At 40.2% G+C, this 23629-nt stretch overlaps 1 protein-coding gene across 1 annotated transcript in view; it reads left to right on the plus strand.

Moving 5' to 3' along the window:
- ESR2 (estrogen receptor 2) overlaps nt 1-23629 on the plus strand; it is a 41244-nt gene that overhangs the window by 13739 nt on the left and 3876 nt on the right. Inside the window, exons 3-6 of the mRNA XM_026088636.1 lie at nt 3973-4148; nt 6898-7014; nt 17243-17542; nt 21344-21482. Of these exons, the coding sequence (XP_025944421.1) occupies nt 3973-4148; nt 6898-7014; nt 17243-17542; nt 21344-21482 (732 nt within the window). The remainder of the gene's footprint in view (nt 1-3972; nt 4149-6897; nt 7015-17242; nt 17543-21343; nt 21483-23629) is intronic.

Genomic DNA, 23629 nt, shown 5'->3' on the forward strand with positions numbered 1-23629 from the left:
TTAATTAAAGAAATAAAAGGTTTCTATTCCAGATGGACAGATGTATTAGTTTCTGGAAAGTGTTAAGAAATCTCAATGACCTGAGTGATGCTTCTGCGACTTAATTTGTTCTTCCTTTCTATTATTTTCCTTGTACCTCTGACAGTAACAGCAGACAGAACATATAAAGGTTTGCTGGATGTACAGGCTAGCAACGCTTGCTTAATCAGGAATTTAGTAACTTCATTTGTGTTATTGTTCAGTGCATCCTAATTTGTAGCRTCTTACTTATATATTGTTTAAACCCTGCTCTGAAGCCATAACTGTTTGTATTATCCTGCTATGGTTTTCTTTATTGTGCTCATTCTGCAGAGCTCTCAAATGTATCGTGAAGTCTTTTTGAGGTGATGTTTCAGCTTAATTTGTGTAACTCCTTAAGCATAAAATGCAGATGCCAGCCCATGTCCCTCAATTTTGAGATACCTGTGACATGATTTTCAGCATACTAATCAATGTTTGGAGTGTAACAGAACCTGTGCTGGGGACATCTAAATATTGACAGTTGCGTGGTATTAATGCTTCTGGAAATTGCGCTGCAGGGAGTTTCTCGGAAAATCAGGAAGGCAATGGCTGAAAAACATTGCTCAGTTGATTTTTGCCCAGCATCTTGCACACGTTCTGGAAGAGGGAGGAAGAGAGTTACTGAGTTTTTCCTCCGGGTAATCTGGACCTGCGAGACCCTGCTTTGACTTCTTGTGCCCTGAGCAGGGCAGGCCCGCGAGCACAGGAAGCAGGGCAGCCTCAGGCGCAGCCCTGGGCACGGCGCAGCTCCCGCTTGTGTGGGACCGAATCCTCTGCAGGCACTGAATGAGCCAAGGGTGCGTGGGAGGGAGGAAAGAGTATTAAGAAGTGATAAAATTTGAACTGTTAATTTTTGACTTCCTGACTTCTGTTTTCTCAGTGTTTTTCCCCCTCTCTCTTGCCTTTTATAATGTACAATAGTTTAGGTTTTAAAAAAAAACTGACTCACAACAAATGCCATCAGCAAATCCTGCCAGCTGCTAGGTTGCATCCTTGCCACACTTCTTCATTTTTAATAGAAAGCTGAAGCGGTCTGCACCTAAGTTTTCCAAGTGTGGCATGTTTGTTGAACAGTGGCAAAGCTAGAAGCAATTAAGAAACATGATAGAGATTGAATAACCTAAATATCCTTGCAGGTTCCCTCTCTTTTACAGCAATCAATTTGTCATCTTTGACCAGTAGGAAATCACGGCCTTGTTACTTTTCCAAAAATCTTAATTATTTTATGGAAACATAAAGTCTGTATATAGAAACCATGATCACAGAGTAGAGAGGAGTATTAGGAGGTGTAAAGTGATAAATCTCTGACCGCCTATGCGGCTCGGTAGCAGCCAGGGTACCTCCCCCATGCGCCTGCTTCCTTTGGCCCAGGAGCTTTTTGGGCAGATGGCCAGCTACCTCCTGGCGGTCTCTCTGGAGGACCTGGCAGCTTGTTCATCTGCAGAACCTGCTCGAGTCCTCCAAGCCCAAAAGCATGGGAAAGTGGCCTCTAACCATATGCAGGGCTACTCTTTGTATGGATAACCTGTCTGATTAGAAAGTCCTCAAGGTAACGAACATGTACCGTAAAGCTCTGAGCTATTTCCTAGCTCCATTGTCCTTACTAAAGACGATGGTAACAAAATGATTGGCGTCGAGCCTCCTGCCACGATGCCGTAGCTATTGCTGCTGAACATATTTGATGCGTGTTCAGCCCGCGGGAGGAACACGTTCCAGATTGCTGCTCGGTGTGCAAGTTGTTTACCACAGTCTGCGGAAGTCACGTACGTTGCATATGTGCAGGATGACTGCTGTTAAACTTTTAAACAGAGAAAGAAAAAGTGTTGTTTGTCACGACTGGAAGCAACATCCATGAGTGAGATGGTATGGAATGTGCTTTTTCTTTATTTTGAGCCATAACATTTCTGTGCTTTAGCGGGGACAATAAACGTAGCTCTCTACAGCATATCAATCAGGGACTGAAACACTCTCTAGCTGATTTTAATTCTCTTCTGAATCTCACAATGGGATCATGATTTCCAAGTAGAGCTAAAAAACATACCTCTGCTACTAATGTGAAACCTCAAATTAGGTTCTTTCCTCCAAAGACAGGAAGACGGAGGAAGGAACAGCGATGCTGTTTCTTCCTCGCCGTGGCGGCATGAGCCGTGTGTGGTACGCTCCTTTATTATAAGGGAGAGTTCCCCAGTGCTGGTCGTCCCAGAGTACCGGGATGGGAGATATCTTCCTGGCTCAGAATCTGGCAATCAGCTAACTGTGCGTGTGTAATCAAATACCGGGCTGCTTAAACGTCTCAACACCTTTATTCCCTGTGATAGGCTGTGTTCTCTGTAATATCTGAACAAATGAGTGTGTGTGTGTGTTTTCATTGCAGTAACTTAAGTCTACAGTAAGTACCTTAAATTCCTGTATCAGAATTTGCTCAGAGAACTGCCTTTTCCTTCCAAACCTTCTCTCAGAAAACTGGAGTGTGTGCTCCTAGTGAAACATGGGGGGGTTGGTGATTTTTAGTTGGGATGTGCGTGTTTGTCCTTACCTCCTCTCATGAAAGCCCCATAAAGTCTGCTTTAGTAAGCTATTTGAAATCTCCTTGACAGTACTTTCAGCATGTTTCTACCATTCTCTTTAAATTTGCCCTCATTGGTGGACAGGTTTCTTCTGCCCTGGAAAGGTACCCCTGTTCTTCAGAAGTCATGAAGGGTGCTATCTACTGCCTTTCCCCAACTGATGTTTCTTCTCTTCCTTAACCCTGTTGGAAGGCAGCATGAGGAAAACTCTGTGATTTCTTCCTTCTGCCTCTGTGCTTAAGTTTATACCCATAAGCTGACTATACAGCTTTGCTGTTGACAAACTGCTACTGAGAGTTTGCACACAATGTTATATTCTCTCTAGCGAGAAATTGTATTGACCAGCAAGGTAAGACAAAGAATAAAGTCTGGAGAAAAAGTATACAATGAAGGTGTTTCCTATATCCTAAAAACCACATCAGTGACAATCTAAGTTCCTTTCCTCTTACTGTTTGTTTACAGGATCTTGGTGTCAGGAATTGGCTCCTATTTCATGTTTTTATCCTGTTCTAATTTTAATTCAGTCACTAAGAATTGCAATTGGAATTATTTGGAGCACTTCAAGAATGGACATATTTTATTAATTTATACTGAACAATAAAATTTATTCACAAAATACATTTTATTAATTGTATTTCTCCATTCTTCTTGTATTCAGACTTACTTTTATTTAACACTTCCATCGTTAAAGGCAATCAACATGGATGGTCACCTAGAACAGAAAATCTTGTCTAACATTGTGAGTTCATCTTGTAGGTGTCATTCACTTCTCAAAATATTTGTCTCCAGCACCTCAATGAATTGGGCCTCATTTAAAGGATGAGATATTTGAGACTGGATGTGTATTGCTCCAGCTAGGGTTGTCCCTTGCTAGTGGCTCACAGTGTGAAGCAGCTGAAGTTCTGTTCGTGGTAGTGTTTATCATGTCAGTCCAAGCTGCCTGACAGTTTTGCACTTTCCATGTTAAGCTTCCCAAAGGCAAAGTCCAGTCATTAAAAGTCCAATTCACAAATTCCTGAACTTCTGCGTTTCTAAGAATTCTTCAAGTTTCATCAATATTCTATGTGATTTTTCCAGAGTTCACATGAATGTCACATCAGCAGTAAAGTTTTATGCTTGTGAGTGTTTTGAACTTTCTAATTAGCCATCATCGAAAACTCTGCGATCAGAATATGTGCTTTAAATAATCTTACCAGAAAAACACTTAGCACTGTTTCACACTACATGGTCTTCAGCAAGGCTCTAAAGAGAGAGAATTGAAGATGGTGAAAAATAAGAAGCCCTTTGCAATATAGCTAGACTTATTTTTTACAGATTTATAACAGATTTTTTTCTTTTCTATCAGAGAGGCATTAAAAAGAAGAACTAATGACAATGACTGTACAAGCCCCATTGCAAATAATCCTGGCTCAAAAAGGGATGCCCACTTCTGTGCGGTCTGCAGTGACTATGCTTCAGGATATCACTATGGGGTCTGGTCATGTGAAGGCTGCAAAGCATTCTTTAAAAGAAGTATTCAAGGTAGGAAAAACATCTTTTGATACCTTTTGCTCAAATAAATTTTTCTTCATATGATCAGGTGCTGCAGCAGTTGATCTAGTAATGAACTGATCTTTTAAAATCCTGGTGTATCGTGCTGCATGCTGAAAATAGAGTAACAAATGATTTGACTACTTTATCTGTTGGCTCCTATGTTATCTGGAAGATCTAGAAACATTACAAAATGAGCAATTGATATCTTTTGAGAAGAGGTGGAATGCATAGCACATGAGAACGCTTCAGCAAAGGCATCAGTGGCATGGCCCTGCAGACCTGTGAAACTGTTTGCAGTTTGAGTCCCAACGTAGACATAGTAACTGTGGATTTGTTATAACAGACATGGTCAGAGGGGGTAATTGTCTCAAGACTTTGCTTGCCAGGAACTATTCCTGTGAGGAGTGTGTTGCCTGGAGCTGTTGAATCAGAGCGTATAATATCTACATAGTATGCAGGATATAAAAATATCTATAGAAAGTACTAGATGCAATCCCAGGTATTTAGTTAGTTACTTCCACACCCTACACTGCAGTAGTTCTTGTTCTGGCAGTCTGTCGGTCTAAAATTTGCAGCTCAATGTTTAAATTCTCAGATATTTGGTATCCAGTTCAGATCTGCTGAGTGGCTGCTGCATGTAGTGTTGGCCTCCCTGGCTGCTATCAAGTCTACAGGCTGAAGCAGTGGCTTGTACGCCATACTGGAGCTTTGGACCACTTCGTGGCTTTAGCTTTGGCTCGGGTTATTGTGTTCTTTGGCCTAGTCTGGGGCCTCTTGGTAGGAACTTAACTGGATTCAGGTTAGATCCTGACTGCATGTGTAGGGTCCCCAGGAACTCCTGTCATTTTGCTGTCTGTAATGTTCTCTTCCTCTTCTGCACAAGGCCTTACTTATTTTGAGGCATTTTCTCTTGGCTCAGAGTCTATGTTACCATTAGAATCAAACTTTATTCAAAACTTGTTTGCCTTTTCAATTTATTGTGCAAGTTCTGCTTGGCGAAATAACAACGTCTATAAACTGATGTAAGTCCCTTTGATTCTAAAATGATTGAAGAGAACTTTGTCTCCAGTTTGTCACAAATGGAGACTGAATTTGATCTCAAAGTGTTTTCTGTCAGGAAAATGATTTCCCTGCTATGCGTTGCTCACAGGTGATTTGTCCATAAACAGGTTACCCGTTGTAGCCTTTTGTACACCTTAATGCACCCTGTCAGATAACATTTGCTTGTAATTCAAATAAATGAAAGTAAGTTCAAGCCATAAAATGTTATCAAGCATTCAGTTGCAACTGTTATTATTAAAGATGTTGCTTTAAAAAAAAATCAAAAACTTCTGACATTTTGGGCTATGGAAATTGGACAGAATTAGATGGTATGACTGGGCAACTGTGTGTGGTCTCCTCTGCTTGTCCAAGTTTGTAGTGTAGTGTGCTGGTCCCACGTCTCTGAACATCTGCCTGCAAACTAAATTATCCCAAGGCCACGGAGTTTTAAAGCACTTGATACTCTTGTGTGCTCCAGTTATAGTGCAACAGAGAGCTCCCTCCTCCTTTCCCCCCAAGTTGTGTGAAGAGTGATAAATAGTAATTTGTTTTTCAGTTGTATCTGCCAGTAGGAAGCGGGACAAACTGTAACCTGATCTCTTCTTTTTAAAACACTGTAGGTTCAAAAATTCAAGGTTAAAATTATTTTAATTTTGCAAGGAAATAGTCACAATGGTTCAGTTAAATAATCAGTCTTGGGGAAATGAACTCTTGGACTTGCTCATGAATCAAGAAAAAACAACCTACTCATAGACTGCTGTATCTTTGTCCGATCTATTCTTGAAAAAGTTTGAAAAAATAACTTAGAAAAACAACCTGACAGAAAAGAGATTAAGAAATGTAAATGAGTGAATATTTTCCTGTCCTTAGGTAACTACTCCAAGAGAAACTTCCAGTATTTGGCAGGAGGTGATTTGCTTGAGAGCGTAGTCAAGTCTAGTTTACAGTAGTAAACTCTTTGGTCAGATTTATTGGTTAATCAAAGACAACAACTTAAAGGGTTTTTCGGAGAATGGGGGGAAAGGGAAGACAACAGAAAGAGAAAGGGTGGAAACTGATGCAAATAAGAGAAACCGTTGTCCAGAATATCTAAAAATTATATCTTCTGCTTCTGCTTTTGCTTTTTTTCATATTATACAGTATGCATTAATTTCTACTTGTTGTCTTTGTCTCTTGGGCTGTTTTTTTGTTATTAACTTTGGTGCAGGGTCAGTCCTCCAAAGGCTTCTTCATTTCTAGAACTCACCAGATCAGAGAGACAGTTCAGTAAATACAGCCATAGTTTACACAAATCTTTGCAGGACTGAGACTTGGTATGGTGCTATTTTGAACTGTTGGGGACAAAATCTACTATTTACCGTCTGTAGTATCCCAATATAAAGTAAGAAGTTGGGGATTTGGGGTAAACTTCCACAAGAGCATATGTCCCATTTTCAAAACTGACTTGGTATTAGAAGATGCTCAGTTATCTAACAGTCATCAGAGAAAGGTGGTCTGTGTTGCCCAGATACTTTTTGAGGTTATAGATTAACATTTTCAGTTCAGGATAAATATGAATTTTTGCGTCATTTACTTTAATAGAGTTTAGACAGATGTATATGTAAAAGTTGAAGTGCTTCAAATCCAGAAGGATTCTGGAAATGACCAAGAGAGACTGCTGGAGATTTTAAATTTTCTCTCTTATATGCTGCTGCAGGACATAACGATTACATCTGCCCAGCTACAAATCAATGCACAATAGACAAAAACAGGCGCAAAAGCTGCCAGGCATGCCGGCTACGGAAATGCTATGAAGTGGGAATGATGAAATGCGGTGAGTTTTTAGTGTGCGTGTGTGTGTGTGCGTCATTTGCTTGAATTTTGTCTTTTTTTTCCCTTCAGTAAATTTGTACAGCTTCTGATGCTTCCCCCTGCTCCTGCCCTTGGAATCCTAAAAAGGCACAACAGGTAATTAGAGCAAGGTTTAGGCTGGCTTTATAGGAACGAATGCATTGATTCTTAAGGCAGAAAAGATTGTTTTAATTTGAGAAGAAAACCTGTGGGAAGAAGTAGGGAGTAGGTAAAATGCAGGAAAACCACAGTACCTCTGCCAAGCTCTGCAAAGATGGGTTTAGTGTAGTTCAGCAGGATGTAGCATGGAACCCAAGAAGTGCTGCTGCCTGAGCCTCAAGTTAAGCTGAAATCCCTTCTAATATGGGAGAAAATGAGCCTGTACTGTGCTCTGTGCTGGTTGAATATGATGTAAGAACAGCAACCCTGCCTCCGAGCAGTAGCTCGGTTAGCCTAGTATCCTGCCTCCAACGGTGGCTAAGCGGGAATGCCTAGGGAAGAGTGCAAGAATGGACTGGCTCGTAGTGAAATTTCTACTGAAAAATCCCAGCTTCCAAAAATTAGCAGTTTAGACTTCCTGGTCTAGAAGAGGTTTTGTGTATTTAATAGGCCCCAATAGATTAATGGAGTAGAAATTTGTCCAGCATCCCCTTTTTAATCCTGTAAAGTCTTAGCATCTACAACACCCCATAGCAAGGAGTTCTGCAGCTTTACTAAATGTCATATGAAGAAGCAGCTCTGGCTATCTGTTGTCTTGGGGGAGAGGGGAAGCACTTTTGGGGTGGTTTTGTGGGTTTTTTTTGTTTGTTTTTTTGAGTGGGCTACTTTCAGCTGACGCCCTCCAGCCCTTTCAAAAAAAGAAGTAGTGTCAGCCCCCGTTTGTGCTCACTGCACCACTCAGCCTTTTCTTTTATTCCTCTTCTGTACTTGCACTTTTGTGACTTCACTGTAGTTCTACACTGAGATGATATTTAAAAGGTTACTGTTAAGATGAAAATCTCTTAAAAGATGTTTTGATATCTAATGTACTTCCATAGTTAAGGTTTATTGCTGTTTCTTATAATTGTATCAATGTACATGATAGAAATAGGCTAGGAAAACATCACACAGGAACACTGGAGGGGAAGGGACAAGGTCACTGCCCCTGGTCCTCTGTGATTTGCAGGCATGCATCTCATTTCATTCCATTTAATGTAGTTACCTGTTTCTATTTCAAGGCTAGGCAGTGTTTTCACCCTCCCACTGCTTTGATCTGAAGGCTGTTTGCAGAATATTATTTCCTTCATTAGGAACATTCTTCTGAATGCCAGCCTGCATTTATTGCTGGACAATTAACACCCATTTGTTCTTGTGGCGGTGTTGTCTTGTAGCTTAGGGGCTCTTCTTCTCTTTGCTGTTAACTCTCTAATTGTATTTATGGGCTACAGTCCTATCCCCTCACAGCCTTCCTTTTATTAGGTTAAATAAACCAAGCGATCTCCCCCTTCTTGTAAAACAGGAAAGTACTCAGACTCTGGAAGTTTAGGTAGCTTCTCCCTCGGTCTGCTGCAGGCTGCAATCATCTGTTTTGCACATCGAGGGCCAGAACCGTGCAGGACTCCTGGGAACTCTCCTCGGGGTAGTAGCATTAATACTGACCTCTTTCTGCAGGGGGGCCGCTCTTCGTGCAACCAGGGATCCTGTTTGCCTTTTCCTGGTTGCATCCCGCTGGCGGTTCATAATCGTTCAAGGAGCAGCTGTCATCCTTGCAGCCTCCTTGTTCACTTCTAGCTGATAACTCCAACTTCAATCTTTCCCTGTATTATTTTCGTACTGCTGAAGTACATCTTGTTTCTGTTGCTCACGTCGGCTAGCTCTTTCTGTAGGAAGTTCCTATCTGCCTCTGCACTGATGATGCATCTCAGCTTTAGCAGCGTATTTCATTAACATGCTGCCAGAAAGGAAAGCCTTACCCTCGCAGATGGGACTTCCTTTGAAAACTTTACTGTCTGAATAGTGTTGCTCTCTTTGTTCATCTTTGTGACGCACAATTTTACTCAGTGTGTAAGTCTTTCCAAGAGTGGTTTCTATCCAAGCTTCAGTATTAGAGCTGCAGAGTTATTATAAAGATTGTTTCCACTGTGATATTAAAAGGCTGTCCTCCACAATGTTTCCCATCAGCGAATCTTTTTATTCTAATCATCCGTGGAGTCCTGGTTTGTGATTAGAACTCATAGGCGCTATGGTATTACAAGGAATAAATAATGATAATGTCTACTTATGTTTTAGCCTGTGTTCCTTTTAATCTTTCACATATTCATAAAAATATTTTTCCTCTACAGTAATGAATATTTATAGGACATTAATGACTGTGTGAGGCCAAAAATGACCCTTTGAAATTTATAAATGTGCTCATTTGCTAGTTATGATAAATAACAGGAATTTTATTTTTAAATTAATTAGTATTTAAAATAGTAGTGTTGAAATCTGAGAATCTTAAGAATTTAATTTGAGGAGAAGGAACATAAAAATTGCATGCTTGCTAATCAAGCCTGAATTGTCTCAATTACCTGATGAGTTAAGAGACATCTGTGAGTAAAGCTGATGCATGGACACATGGTAGCCAGTGTTTCACAGACAGTTAAACCAGACAGATTTTAAGACTGTATTTCTTGCATAAAACATAAATGCCATTTCCTGCAGACCAGAGTGATTATCTTTCAAATTTTTTGTTGTTAGAGCCGTGCTTTAATACCCCTTTTTTACTCTAGAAAGCCATAAGAGAGTACATTTTCTCCTTAATGAAGGCTTTTTCCCAGTATCTCTTCGTTCCTTTCCTAGGTCACTCAGTGAATGTATTGGTTCACATCTGTTAAAACCGTGGACAGGATAGAATGCTTTGTTAAGTGGATATTTGCTTGGTGGAGGCTTGTTGTCCAGCGGAAGTGATAAAAGAGCCTCAATTACTGCTTTGCAAGTTTAGGAAGGCTCTTCATAAACTCTACGCTGTTTGCATCAAAGCTTTAAAACCCTATTTTTTATATTTTCAATAGACACCTTAGGAAAAAACGTATGTTTGTGTGTGTATATATATATGTGTGTGTGTGTGTGTGTTTATGGATATAAATGTGATTGGGTAGTACATGCCTCTTTAAAACAGTAGGAGGCAGTAGGAAAATACTGCTTTGCAGTTTCTTGGTCTGAACTTCTCCTGGACATCACTACATTCATAAATATTGAGAAGTCAAGCCAGCAAGTCCATGGAGCTGGAGATRTTTCTGTGGAGGCTAGGTTTGGGGTGCTTTGTATTAAGGTGATAATGGATTTTCTTACTGGATATACTGTCATTGCCAAAAGCATGTTGAAAGTCTTAATGTTGTATCTGCACAGTTCTCTGTAGGAAACCAGTGTTGCTTACTGTTCCGGTCGAGAAAGCTACTAAACAGCAAAATTTTGGCATCAGGCGCAATCTGGAACAAGGAAAACGCAATTACAGCAAATAAAAGTAAATTCTGCCCAGCAAACTCGAAAAAAATGCATCAGGGTAAAATGGAACTTTTTTTGAGCTTTCTGCTATTTACCTTGGGAACCTGAAATGGGCTGAGCTATTTGCCCAAGGCAAAGAGGAAGAGGGGAGTTGCTTCATCATTCTGCTATAGCCACGCTGGTAGTGACTGTGCTGGTACTTCTCTTTCTTGCTAGCAGAGACTCGAACAGACCTTCTTCCTTAACGAGTCTTCAGTTTCCCACTTGGACTAGGCTTATCTCTTACTTTTTATTTTTCTTTTTCTCATGGATCTTTGTTTCCACAAGTGCTAGTTCCTAATATGTCGAAAATGTTCCAAAGATACAGCTCCTTTTTCAAATGGGAGTGGGGGCGAGGGGCCATACTAAAAAGTAATGGATAAATATTGTCCTTGAATACTGGCATCATTCCTTAGGATTGCATAAAGAAAAAGAGACAACTCTATGGGCCGATGAGAGTTATGAAGTTCAGGATTTAGCTCTCTTACTCCTGTACTCAACTGCTGAGTGCAGTTTCTGGATAGTACTTTGAAATGCTGTAAATTACTTTTCACACAAAGTGAATGGGAAAAAAATATTTTGTGGTATTCTCTGGACATCAGATGTATTAATTGTGTTTTAGCTATTCTAGAAATTACTGTAATTTCAGCTCTTGTTCTCCTGTGTCTGTAGCAGACGGCGGCTCCTTTTCCAGGAGGGCCGCTTTATGCGTGCGGGCATACTCACCAGAACGTTTGCATTTGCTTTCAGAGGTGATTTGAGTGGTAATGATTTACTAATGCGTACTTGAGAAGAGCAAGTTTTAAGCTCAGGCACTTCCAGAAACTGATTATAGTACATTCAACAGCAGAATCTGCAGTTCCTGCTGAACTGGTTAGCAGTTGCTAGGGACCAAAATCAATATTAAGAGAGCTGCCTGTCTTGTAACCATCCACCGTGTCAGGCAGCAGTGCCAGCTGCCAGAGTGCAGGTTCAAAAGATCTGTAAACCAGGAGTTACTTTAAAAACTCTTTGCTTCGTTGCCAATGATACGTCTTGTGATTTGTCCATGGGAGAGTGAACAGCCGGCTCATTTTAATGACTTTTTAAATGCCTTTTTGGTATGACTTATGTTCTTGTGAGCATTTGCCTGTATGGCCTATGGTGGTGTAACTAGAGGTCTCACCCTTGGTCCAGCCTTCTCAGCTGAATACAGCAATTTTCATGTGCAAAGAATAGCTGTAATTCAGAAGAGTGCTGTGGGAATATGGGATTTGATCATTTTGTGCACTTCTCCAGTTGCCCAGATTAACTTCATAACCTTTATGAATGAGAAATAGCTATTCAGGGAGTATGTGGTAAAGCTGGGCATAGTCCCTAATCTGAGACGTTTTAAGGATTTTATTGATGTGTCTTTGCACAGATTGATCCAGATCTCTGTCTAGATAAGCCAAACACTAAGTTGGTCTATAGTTATTTATAATATATAGTTTTATAAACATTTACGCATGTGTTTCAGATGCTAACAGATGTATAGGTATTATTTTTCTGTCCTGCCTAAACTTTGGATTTAAATAAAAAGCACAGAAGCTCTTTACATTGTTTAAATGGTGTTTTAATTAGAAAGGCTGTTACTGCCTGAATTGTCAATTGACTAGCAAGCTTAAAACATTATGTTTAGCTGTGTAATCGTACAATGCTCTCTCTTTTATTTTGCTTGCATTTGAAAAAGAAGTTAATGTGGAATTAAATGGTATCCCTTTAATTATCAACAAGCTGTCTGGGTTTTTTTTGTGGGCTAGTCAGTGAATCAGGCTTTTCCTACTTTGACAATATACGATAATTAAACCAAATGCAAACAATAATTCAGTATTCTGCTTCATTTTTTTTGTCCACTGACTACATATATATGAGTGTGTGTGTATTTAGTAAGAGGGTTTTTTTATGCAGAAATGTCATAATTCCCTTAGTTTGGTTTTCTGCACTGGAGATGTGATTATAGAAGCTGGTTTTATTTTTTTAAATAGACCACATGCTGCTACTTCAACATAGGTACTAGTTATATATGAAATTTGATTTAGTTGAATAGCCTTGAGTAACTTAAAGGGGCTTATTACTTCCCTGTAAGAACGCTGCAGTTATTGAGACCTTTCATTCTGTCAGTGAATTTCACAACCTGGGTTGAATTACTTTAAGGTAGAGTCTGGAGCGCAGCTGCGCGGATTAAAATTGTGCAAGTCTAGAACAATTAGACCAGAATGCTGGACTTTTTTTTTTTTTTTTTTTAAGTTTACTGAATTCTTTGATCTTCGTAAAGTACCTGGTCACTTCCTTGTGTGGTTATTTTTTGATTAGGCTACACAGTGTTGTTTGAAAAACTTTACAGCAGTGATATTTTGAAAGGATGACTCAGGCCTCAGCACCAAAGGCCTGATTCTGTTTTCACCGTGTGGGTTGCAGCACAGCAGAGTCGGGAACACTTTGGGAGGACGGTTAACCAGGACGCGCTGAGTCCTGCCGGAGCGCTCTTAGGTCACTTCAGTGCCAACTAAAGTGAGTTGAACTACAGTCAGTTAGCTGGTTGCAGGTGCTTGTCTGGCCTTGCACTTCTAATGGCAGAGGTGTACAAACTGCTGCAATTTCTTCCTTGTTGTGTCATCAAGCACTTCTTTCTCTCCATAGCACCCTTCCTCTCCCCCCATCCCAGCCAAACCAGTCTTTTTTTGGACTTTCTCATTTTGGATACGGTTCCTTCAGCCAGCTGAACAACTTTGATACATTTAATTTAAAGACTGCTGTTCCTCATGCATTTTCTTTCTTGGTGCTTCATATCTCCACCGGGTACTGGAAAATAAAAACTATGAATGTTTTGGAGCAGTTGGTATTTTCTGACAGTCCAAGAAAATTACTCCCCCTACCCCTCTCCCTACAGTTTTTAGGCCCTCTGTGCTATTTTGGTCGTTCTATACTCCCAGATACTGATGTTCAGTGTGCTTCAGCTTTCTAAGTAGTGCGACCTGTGTGAGGTGTTGCTTGCTGCTTTAGTTCAGTTCCCTCCCTGGAGGTTGCAGTCTTGACCATACACGTTTGTGTGGAAGTCAGATCCGTTAAATCTCTCTGTAGATAAAGTACCCTGATACCTTGGCATTTTGTGATCTGTGTCCAGTTGTTGTACTTTTGATCCAGTTGCTGAGGTCCCTGTTGACCTTTCATCTGCTGTCCCTGCTGGAAAATATTTACATACCTTTCTGTGCGTGACGTGACTTCAGAACAGTCTGTGGCCTGCTGTGCCATTGTAATGTCTTTCTGAAGCTGACAAAGCACTTCAAGATTTTCCTCTTGACCTTTGTGCATTAGTCCAAAATGAGGCTTACCACAGAGTTCACTACATCATCCGTGTATCTTTGCAGAAATTAGTCTACACCTCACTGTCCTTTGAATCTCAGGAGGAAAAGGATTTGTCGAGACAGATGGTTGAAGAGATTGCTCTGTGACTTGTGCAGTTCTGCAGGTAACCTTTTTTGGGGTATCACCATCAAGGCTCATTTCCTAATTTTTCTATAAGATACTGTCTCCAGCTCTGATTTGTCCCTGCTGGTATGTGATCTGTTCCTGACTGCTGTTCTCCTGGCTGCTCTGCAGCTTCTTCTAGCTAGATGTCGTTCAGCTAAGCTAAGGGTATTTGGTTTTGCAAATCACTGATTGTTTCTCCCTGATCCATTATTTATGCAAATGGCCTGTCAGTACTCAACCTACCCCATCATACCCCTATTCCTTTTAAGGACACGAAGCCATCCTTGCCTTCAGTGGTGCAGACTTTAGGCTTGTATTTCCAGCTGATAACACCAGGTGTTTCAAATGCCTGGTTCCACAGGGATTCCTGAAGGAACTTCTCCCATGCCCTAGGACTGTTCTTTGAGCCAGCTTTGCCTATTGGTCTTCTCCAATCTCTTGGGTTTCCAGGTAAAGGATATGCTGCAATATTCAGAGTCTCTTTAATGCCCATTCTGTTCCGTTGTCTGTCCACCATCTGAGGTGGTTCACTGAGCAGGCAGTAAGCGAGGTTTAGAGTAATGCCAGTTTTAAGTTCCGCATCCTGAAAGTCCTGGCAGATTCTGTTAGTCCTTATTCCATATTTTCAGTGCCTTCAGGTTGTACCTGACTGGCCTTGCATCTCACCCTTCTCACAGGTTAATTCAAATGGTGCTTGACAGCTGCTGAAGATAGAAAAGACTGACCTGACAAGCCACCTCATCTGGGCAACCTCCACCACTGAGAGTCTGCATTAACTCAGCATCTTACTTATCAGGACCAAGCCTTGTCAATGGCACCTTAAACTGATTTCTCATTCTCCCCCCCACCTTTTTTTTTTTTTTAATTGGGTCTAAGTTTGACCTCTTATTTTACTGACTGAATCTGAGGGCCAGAATTGCAGTGTCTGGCTAGAGTGTAGACAGCTCATGATCCATGTAACTCTGACGGATGTGGATGAAGAACATTGAGTTGATGAATCCGGTAGCTCGAGAGGAGATTGCTGCATTACCATATCCCTAGGTCCAGCCAGTAGCAGAGCCGAGCATGCCCATTAGGCACACGTACACACAATGCAGATATACACAGCCGGTCACACAGATCAACACAGACAGAAAACACAGCGCTCATGCTAACACAAACAGTAGAATGGTCTCATGATGTTCCCCCCCTCTGGTTGATCAGGTTGAAAGCCAGTTAGTGGAAAATATTTACCTATATACACTATGGATCCCTCCAGTACCGAGGGTTAGACACTCAGTCTATCAAATAACTGACCCCTGCATCCCCAGGTGTCCCCAGTTGCTGGCACTGGGACATGCAAACCCCCGAGGTCAGCAGCACCACTTCAGTTGCTGGTACTGAGACCTCCTCCCACACAGATGGATGCAGGAGGAGTTGCACACAGTATGAGACCCTTCAGTAACTGGTTTTAGACACTCAGACTATTCAGTATCTGGTCCCTGCATCTTCTAGTTTCCCGTCTGCCTTGTGCATGTGTGTACGTACACACGTGCAAACAGATCTCTCTGGCAGCTGGTCCAGACCTGTGGCCCTACCAGTAGCTGACCTGCAGCTCTTGTGGTCTCTCTGGTAGCTGGTTTGGACCTCCTAGCCCTTTCAGGTGAACTGGAAGGCCTTTCCCATTGACTAGCTGGTGGATGTCACCCCCAGGCCACAGGCTGATCATTCTTGTGTGACAGTGCTGGGAACAGCCAAGTCAGGGTGCCCATTGGCACCAGTTAGGTTATTGGGGTTCCTCCACCTTCGTTGTTCCTCTGCTCCTTTGTCTTTATGGAGATAAGCTTTTAATCACACAACCTAACGAAGAAGCACAAGATTCTGTGACCATGGTGAAAAGCCTTTAGACAACGCTCCAAAAAGATTTACTAACTGCAATAGCATCAAGATAGCAACACTAGAAGGAAGGATGCTTTTGTCAAATTTGTTACAGGACTGAAATCAAATGAGGCAACCTATTACTATGCTTTAAGATTCCGTAGTTTCTATGTATGCAATAATAAATTTTGGTTTGATGCAGATTTATACTAGCACAGGCGTATTCTTATATATGACAACTCAACCTTTGAGTATCATCTCTCAGTAAAAGTGTTGATGACTAGCACAAAAAAATTGACTTGTTTGATTTAGAGGGCAATTTAGTTGTGATATTAAAAATGTTAAGTGCTGGAGCATTTCAATCTGAGGATCTATTTAGAAACTTCATATTTTCAAAATGTCCTGCTTTTTAATACGATAAAATCTTGTACATTAGTTACTGCTAGGAATTATTTGTAAATCAATAAATGTACCTCTTGTTATGGAATATGCTAAAGGAGTGAGGGGAAGAGAAGTCATGGCTGAGTGTTTTAGCAAATCCCGCGACCACGTTTCTGAAGAGGCAGAAATATACCTGTTCTGTGGGTTTTATTTAGACTCTTTCCGTGGCAGCTCTTCAAGAACAGATAGCGGTGATCCCAATGGTGATAGAGACAGTCAGAGAGTCAGAGAATGTTTGCTCTTGACACAATGAGCTATAAATGAACTCCTGGAATTTAAAAACTTTGTAAAAGCGACTGCTCTGTGCAACAGAAAAAACAGAACTGCAGACAGGGGGCTTGCTCCTTCTAGTTGTACCAGATTTGAATTCACATCGGGGAAACTCCCACTGGCTTAACAGGACGTAGGGAGAAAATGGGTTACATCTCGGTAGGTCCCTAGCTGAACACCCACTTGGCAATGAGGCTCAGCTGAGCTTCTGGCTGAAGCATTTACTCTGTATCATGGCCCAGACTTTCAGATCGCTTTTTTTTTTTTTCTTCAATTTACATCTAAAGTAGAATTTTAAAACAGAAATAAACAGCTATCTTTATTTACATTTAAAGACACAATTTATCTCTTGTTGATGTCAATGTGAATTTTCCCATGGACTTTTAAAATGAGTTAACTGGAGTTCAAAAATAAACATTTTTTTTAAAGTTATATTTTGGTTAGTAGAATAAACAAAAGTCTCAGCCAAAGTCAGTGGAAACAAAGTTAAGTTGATGCTGAATGCTTTAGGAATTTTGAAACTTGATGTTCAGTATTAGATCATTCAATATTAGAGGGTTTTTTTGCTTCCCCCCAAACATTTGGATTTGTATAATGTAACACTGAGAGAAAAATACCTCAATGTAATCACGCACCTCTTGTCTCAGGCTCAAGAAGAGAACGTTGTGGGTATCGGATCCTGCGCCGCCATCGTAATTCAGAAGATCAAGTGCATTGCATTGGCAAAGCTAAGAAATACAGCGAGACAGCAACCCGTGTAAAAGAGATCATCCTCAGCACGGTCAGTCCGGAGCAGTTTGTTTTAACACTACTTGAAGCTGAGCCTCCCAACGTGTTGGTGAGTCGTCCCAGCAAACCGTTCACAGAGGCCTCCATGATGATGTCCCTGACAAAACTGGCAGACAAAGAGCTGGTTCATATGATTGGTTGGGCAAAAAAAATTCCTGGTAAGAATTTCAATCCTTTTTCGTTTATACTGTTCAACACTGTTACCCTTAACATGCTGTTCTTTACCCTGAAGTAATAGCATAGCACAGTAAATGCATAATATGAAAATCTTAAGCTTTTTATTCTAAAAATATAATGGACAGTTTTTTTGCTCTCAACAATTAATCAGAAAGCGTTTAGACAATGACCTTGCCCATAATTTGTTATCTACTGTGTTAGTGAAATACTTGCTTATAAGATAAAAAGCATACTTGGTGTTGTATACAATTTCCACCTCATCAACTATAAATGCTTGATTAACCTGATTAAAGAAATTTCATAAAAAAGGATGGTAACCAGATAGTTATAAAAAATTTTAAGACTAAATTCTTTCCTTGAACCCTGATGAAAGGTTTCTGTTACTGTTGATGAAACCTGACGAAGAGTATCCAAGCACTGAGTGTCTGTAATTGCTTCAGCTAACATAGTTGCTCCACAAGAGCATCAGATTGCTAAGTGGGGAATAGTATCGATCTCAGAATTTATCTGTGTGCTCTCCTTCAAAACAGAAATCAATAGGGATGCTTTCGGTTGTTGGCAACATAAAGAACATGCACTGAAGTACAACTACATGTGTTACAACCTGGAACTTCTTGAATGTGGCCACAGCGTTGTGGCAATGGGCCATTTCCCTCCTTACAGTCAAGAAGCAATTGGTCAATATTTGCAACAAAGGGTCCACAGTTAAAGCAGCCAGAATCAAGAATAAAAGCTAGAATAAAAGCAGCCAGTGCATAGAGAAAATAATTGGCAAACTGTGCAGAAAAACTTGCTGGAGGGCATAGACTAAACCATAGACTGTTGCTCTTTAGTGAGAGCTAAGGTGACCAACTAAATAATAGCGAGCTAAAAGAAGCATCAAACCATTGACAGAGATATGGGAGCATGGAGCTTAATCCTTAGCTTTGGAAACAGTGCTTTGCTAGAAGTAATCCTTCTGCCAGTGTGTACTCTGCACGGCTGATGTGTCCTGCAGTGCACCCAGTAGTCCTAACCCCTTGTCCATCCAGACTGAGGAGCCAGCACGCCATGGCTTCTCTCTTGTCCTCTCTTGGATTTTCTACTGAGGACAACCAGAGTGTGCTGGTGGAGTGGCATACCCCCAGGCCTCGTCACGGTGTAGGCAATTCTGCACTGTGGAGGACACTTGTGGAGGACGGTGGGTTTTTGCCATTAGTGTGGAATGTTTCAAGATGAATGCCCAAATCCTTAATCCTTATTTTTCCTGGTTTAAGAAAATGGGAAAATGAAAATAGCTAGAAAGGACTAAGTGATGTTTATTAGTGTATTGTCTTGTCCGTTCAAAAATACTTGATTGAAAGGTACCATTTCTGAGCACTCTATGCAGTTCTGTTAATCTGATAGGAAGCGAATTGTGGGGGAAAAAAATGGGAAAAACAGTCTTAGGAAACTACCTCATCTTAACAAATTTTGACTGGAAGAAAAATGACTTTTCCTTTTTGAGGTGGTTCTTATTTCTGTTTTCTTGAACTATGTCAGTTTTTTAAAAAAAGAAAGAGTCAGACAAATCAAAATAATTTTCCTGAAATTTGTTTAAAGAAAATGCGTGTGTTGGTTTTCTATCAGATTCCAAACAAACCTGGATTTTGACATTGCTCACTTTTAGTTTATTTTCAACATATGTCAGACATCAAAACTTTTTCTTGGCAATAATTGAACTGTATGAAGAAAACCTGTTGAAACTATCAAAAGCGTTCGAACAGTTCTGAGGAATATGGACACTTTATCATGTATGTTTGTTTTTCCTGATCACTCGTGTTACATAGAAAAGAAGTAAACACTATTTTAGAACAATGCCAGAAACAGATGTGATGTTTAACATGTTCCCAATTATAATTAATATTGCCATATAACGTGGCAGTTAGAGCATTTACTTGAATGTGGATTTATTTTTTTTTTCTTTAAAATAACCATGATGACTAAAGCTCAGGACAAAAAATGTCACAATTTTCAAAAATTCTTGCCTAGAGTTAATCATCTAGATCCATGCTCCAGTTCCTGGAGGTAAAGCCTTTGAAAAAAATTACACAGCTCTCCACCAGTGGCCTAGTAAGCAGTAATTTTACATTCTGTAAAGCTATTTGTAAAGACATTTGCTTTTGTGTAGCTGGATAAGAAACCCATTTTCACTTTCAAATTATTATTGGATATTATTTCGATGCTTACCAAACATGAAAGAAAATCTCTTTATTTTTCCCTATATTATATATGCCGACGTTAGCACTGACTTTTCCCCTAAATGGTGAAAGATAAATATTTACCTTTAATTATTTTCCCTTATCATTTAATATTTAATGATCTTCTTTTGTTTTGAGTCTTACTCTGTGGCTGTATTTTTGACTGTACTTTCAGTGCAAGGAATTGCTCAGCAAAACAGCAGTTGCCACCTAGCTTGGTTTCTCCTAAACTTCAAGTATTTCAATCCTGAGTTATCAGAAGGCAAGGCATATCTTCTGTAATTGCCTTTCACTTTGTTGACCTTGTCTGAGAGAGTTGAACGTGGTTCATAGCTGCAACGGTATTGCTAATCGATAGGATGTTGTCATAATATTGAAGTTTGGATCCATTATGCAACTTAGTTTGTTGCTGGCCAGAGCAGCGCGTCTTTGGAGAGTCGCTGCACATCCAGCACAAGGTCTTTCTGTGCTGCTGCGGCATTTTGACTTAGGCATTTTTGATCAAAAGTTTAGGTATAGAGCACATGACCTAAAGGACATGTATTAGAGCCGTAGAAAATTCTGAATAGTTTAATGTGCTCTGCCGCAAAGGAGATGGGACTTTCGACACTGCACTAGGAGCTGTAGCAGTGATGGGCCATCTTCAAGCTTTGAAGCAAAAGACTGTTCTGAAGAGGAAGGGCAGACTGCTTGCGATAGCTGCGCTCCATGTTCGTAAATCATACTGTCGGTGCTGCTTATGCTTATTTAGATGATGATGTCTGGAATAAAGCTGGATATTTAAGTATGTGCAGATTGAATGTTGTGGCTTGCTCTGACATTTAGCTCAGCTGAGACTGTTTCTAAGCCCAACAACTGGTTGGTTGTGCTAGAGGAATCATCAGGGAATGCACACACGTCTGCTTTAATGTTTAGTTAAGACAAATTTCTGAAACGTCTTTGAGCTGTTGTTTCTCAGGGAAATGGCACTGTCAGTTTATGCTATTCACACTTCCAGGATTATGTTTTGAAAAATGCTTTTTAAGTTATGAGAGTTTGGGTCAGGCAGGTTATCTGTTGATGGCAGTGAATTCTGTAGTAAATTTCATGAAGTTCCTCTTTACCATCCTCCTAGAATAAGGAGTAAGGCTACTGATATCGAAAGGTAGCCCTTTGGGCCCTGGTAAGAGAGCGTATGTGTTACCCAGTTTATATTAACCTGGGGATGTTACCGACTGCCTTCTAACCCAGTAGTTCAATAAGACTAAAATACATGGAACATTTGTACAAACTACTGAGGGCAGATTCTTTAAGAGAGCAAACACAGTATGTGTTTTTCAAGACCTCAAACAACTGTCTGAGAAGAGCTATGAGAAACCTACCTCTCACAGTGTGGTGGCATAATGACTTTTCGCTATTCAGCGTCATAGACGCTAGCTCATCTAAAACTGAAGCGCCTTTGCTAAGAGACCCATCTTAAGCGTCTCTGCTTTGAAAACTTTGTTGAGAGCTTAGTTTTGAACACAGGTGAAAACAGGTGAAATTAACAGGTTGATTTATTTGATGCTGTTTTCATCATTTTAGGCTTCATTGATCTCAGCCTCTATGACCAAGTAAGGCTCTTAGAGAGCTGCTGGATGGAAGTTTTAATGGTTGGTCTGATGTGGAGATCAATTGATCACCCTGGAAAACTAATTTTTGCACCAGACCTTGTTCTAGACAGGTAAGAGAAATATACTTTTCTAGAGCACTTCACATTAGCATGTTTGAAGGGGGATGAACAGTGGGAGAAAGAGAAGTAAGTATTGGAGATGCTATTGATGTTTAACAAAAGTATTTACTTGTATTTGTAATGATAATGTCGTTGAGGTTCCCAGTGCTTCCAAGGGCATGAGAACGCTAAGCGTAAACAGTATTGTTGAATAACGTCAACATGTAAGTTCCTTAATTTCTCTAGTACGTAACAGTGTTGAGTGCTACTGTACTTTTAACTGATCTTGTTGTTGTTGTTGTTGTTCCTTTTGATTCAGGTCTCTAGATGCCAAAACTGTAGACGCATTATTAAAATGCACTACATTGTCAATCAGTTTCTTCCAGATTATCTCTTTCTTCCCCTCAAAAAAAATTAGACATAGTATCAGGCCATATTTTAATGAGGATGCACTTAATTATCATTTCTCCCTGTTTTTCTTGCTGCCCCAAGAACACTATTGTCGCTTCATAGACAGTTTGTTGTGCAAATACTTGTAATACTGAAAGTTTTCTTCAGTAGAGCTAAAGCAGAGTGTTTGCAAGTTTAAAAATTATTTCTCCATAGCATCGTGTACCACGGGGTAGAACATAGATTAATATGGATGTTTTTCTACAGGGCCTTAGGAGGATTTGATCTGGGCTTCACACTGGTAAAAGTCAGAGTAACCATCTACTCTCTTGGCTAGCTTTAAAATATCTTTTAACCTTTTCAACCTAGAGGAATTCTGATCTGTACCAGTACTGTGGTTTGAGCTAAATAATAAACATCATAGTATATATAGAAGGCAAAATGCGTTAGTAAGGGAAATAAATTTAATTTACAGAAAGTTTGAAATAAATTGTGATTCACTCGCGTAAAATTCAATGCAAGGACATAGTGGGCTGTTCAATGAAATGATAAGAAATTGCTGAAAATGTGTGATACGTTTAGTTCCTATGGGAGCTAATACGTGCTGAATAGAGTGAGCTTATTTGATAGATTCCTTCATCTCCACACAACAGCAGAGTGGGAATGAGCAAGCATCTGGACATTTGGTATTTTTTTCTTTTTAAGGCATGCTTATATGAAACTGGTCTGTAATTTGCTTATTTTTATCTTAGTTCAACTTCAGATACATTCCCTACCTGATCTTTGTAAAGAAGTACTTCTCTAATGCTCATGTCTATCCTGAAATTGGCCCTTAAAATTCCCCCTTGCCGTGAAGCATGTTGGAAACTGAGCAAAATTCGGGCAGCTGCCTTGCTGTAAGGAGAACGTGCTGCGCCTGGCTGGTGTGGTCCACCTGTGCCTGCTTGATGGCCTGAGGACTCAGCACCTCTTCTGGGGATCCAGGAGAAGAGCTGAGGTCTTCACTTCTCCTGCATGGCTGTCGTTGAGTCTGCCTCATCTTAAAAACTTTACAGAGAAAAATCTCTTATTACAGCCGCTGTAAGAAGCATCCCTTTGAATGCTGCGTCACAGAGTTTAACTGCATTTTAAGTCCAGTACGTTACCCCCCCAAAAAAAGGAACATAACTTCAGTGTTTTAAAATTTGCTGTTGTTTAATTTTAGACCCAATGGGATGTCTTAGGGTTTTTCCGTCTTTTTTTTTAGATCAGGCACRATAACCATGTTCTGAAACATTTCTGTCCATTTCTAGTATCCAAAATGGAGAAAGTTGCATTCAAAATCACCTGCAAACATAAAAAATACATATCTATTTAGATTCAAGTGCCTACAAAGAAAGAGTGTTTTGCGGGTAGGTGTCTCATTGTTTCCAGAAACTTATTTTGGCAGATCTTTCTTATTCTTCAGGTCCTTAGGCCTCTGTCAGGTACAAATAGTGATGTGGTGGTATTAATCCCCTGTGATACAAATCTGGAAAATGATTCAAGATGGTACTGTGCTCTGCACTGTGCTGCATAATTTCAGACTAACTATCCAGAATTTCACTGGCAGTGAGGTTGAAGCCTCTTGCAGAAATATGGTCATACTTACCTGTGGTCCAGCCTGTAAGCACTTTAAAACGCTTTGAAAAGAAAATCAGTTTCTCAGAGGTGCTGACCTTTTAGAATAGGGTAATTTTCAGTTTAGATTTCATGATGTAACCTTTTGAATGCTCCCAGAGATTAGATGG

Source organism: Apteryx rowi, unplaced genomic scaffold, assembly GCF_003343035.1.
Source record: "Apteryx rowi isolate R43461 unplaced genomic scaffold, aptRow1 scaffold_78, whole genome shotgun sequence".
Taxonomy (NCBI): Eukaryota; Metazoa; Chordata; class Aves; order Apterygiformes; family Apterygidae; genus Apteryx; species Apteryx rowi.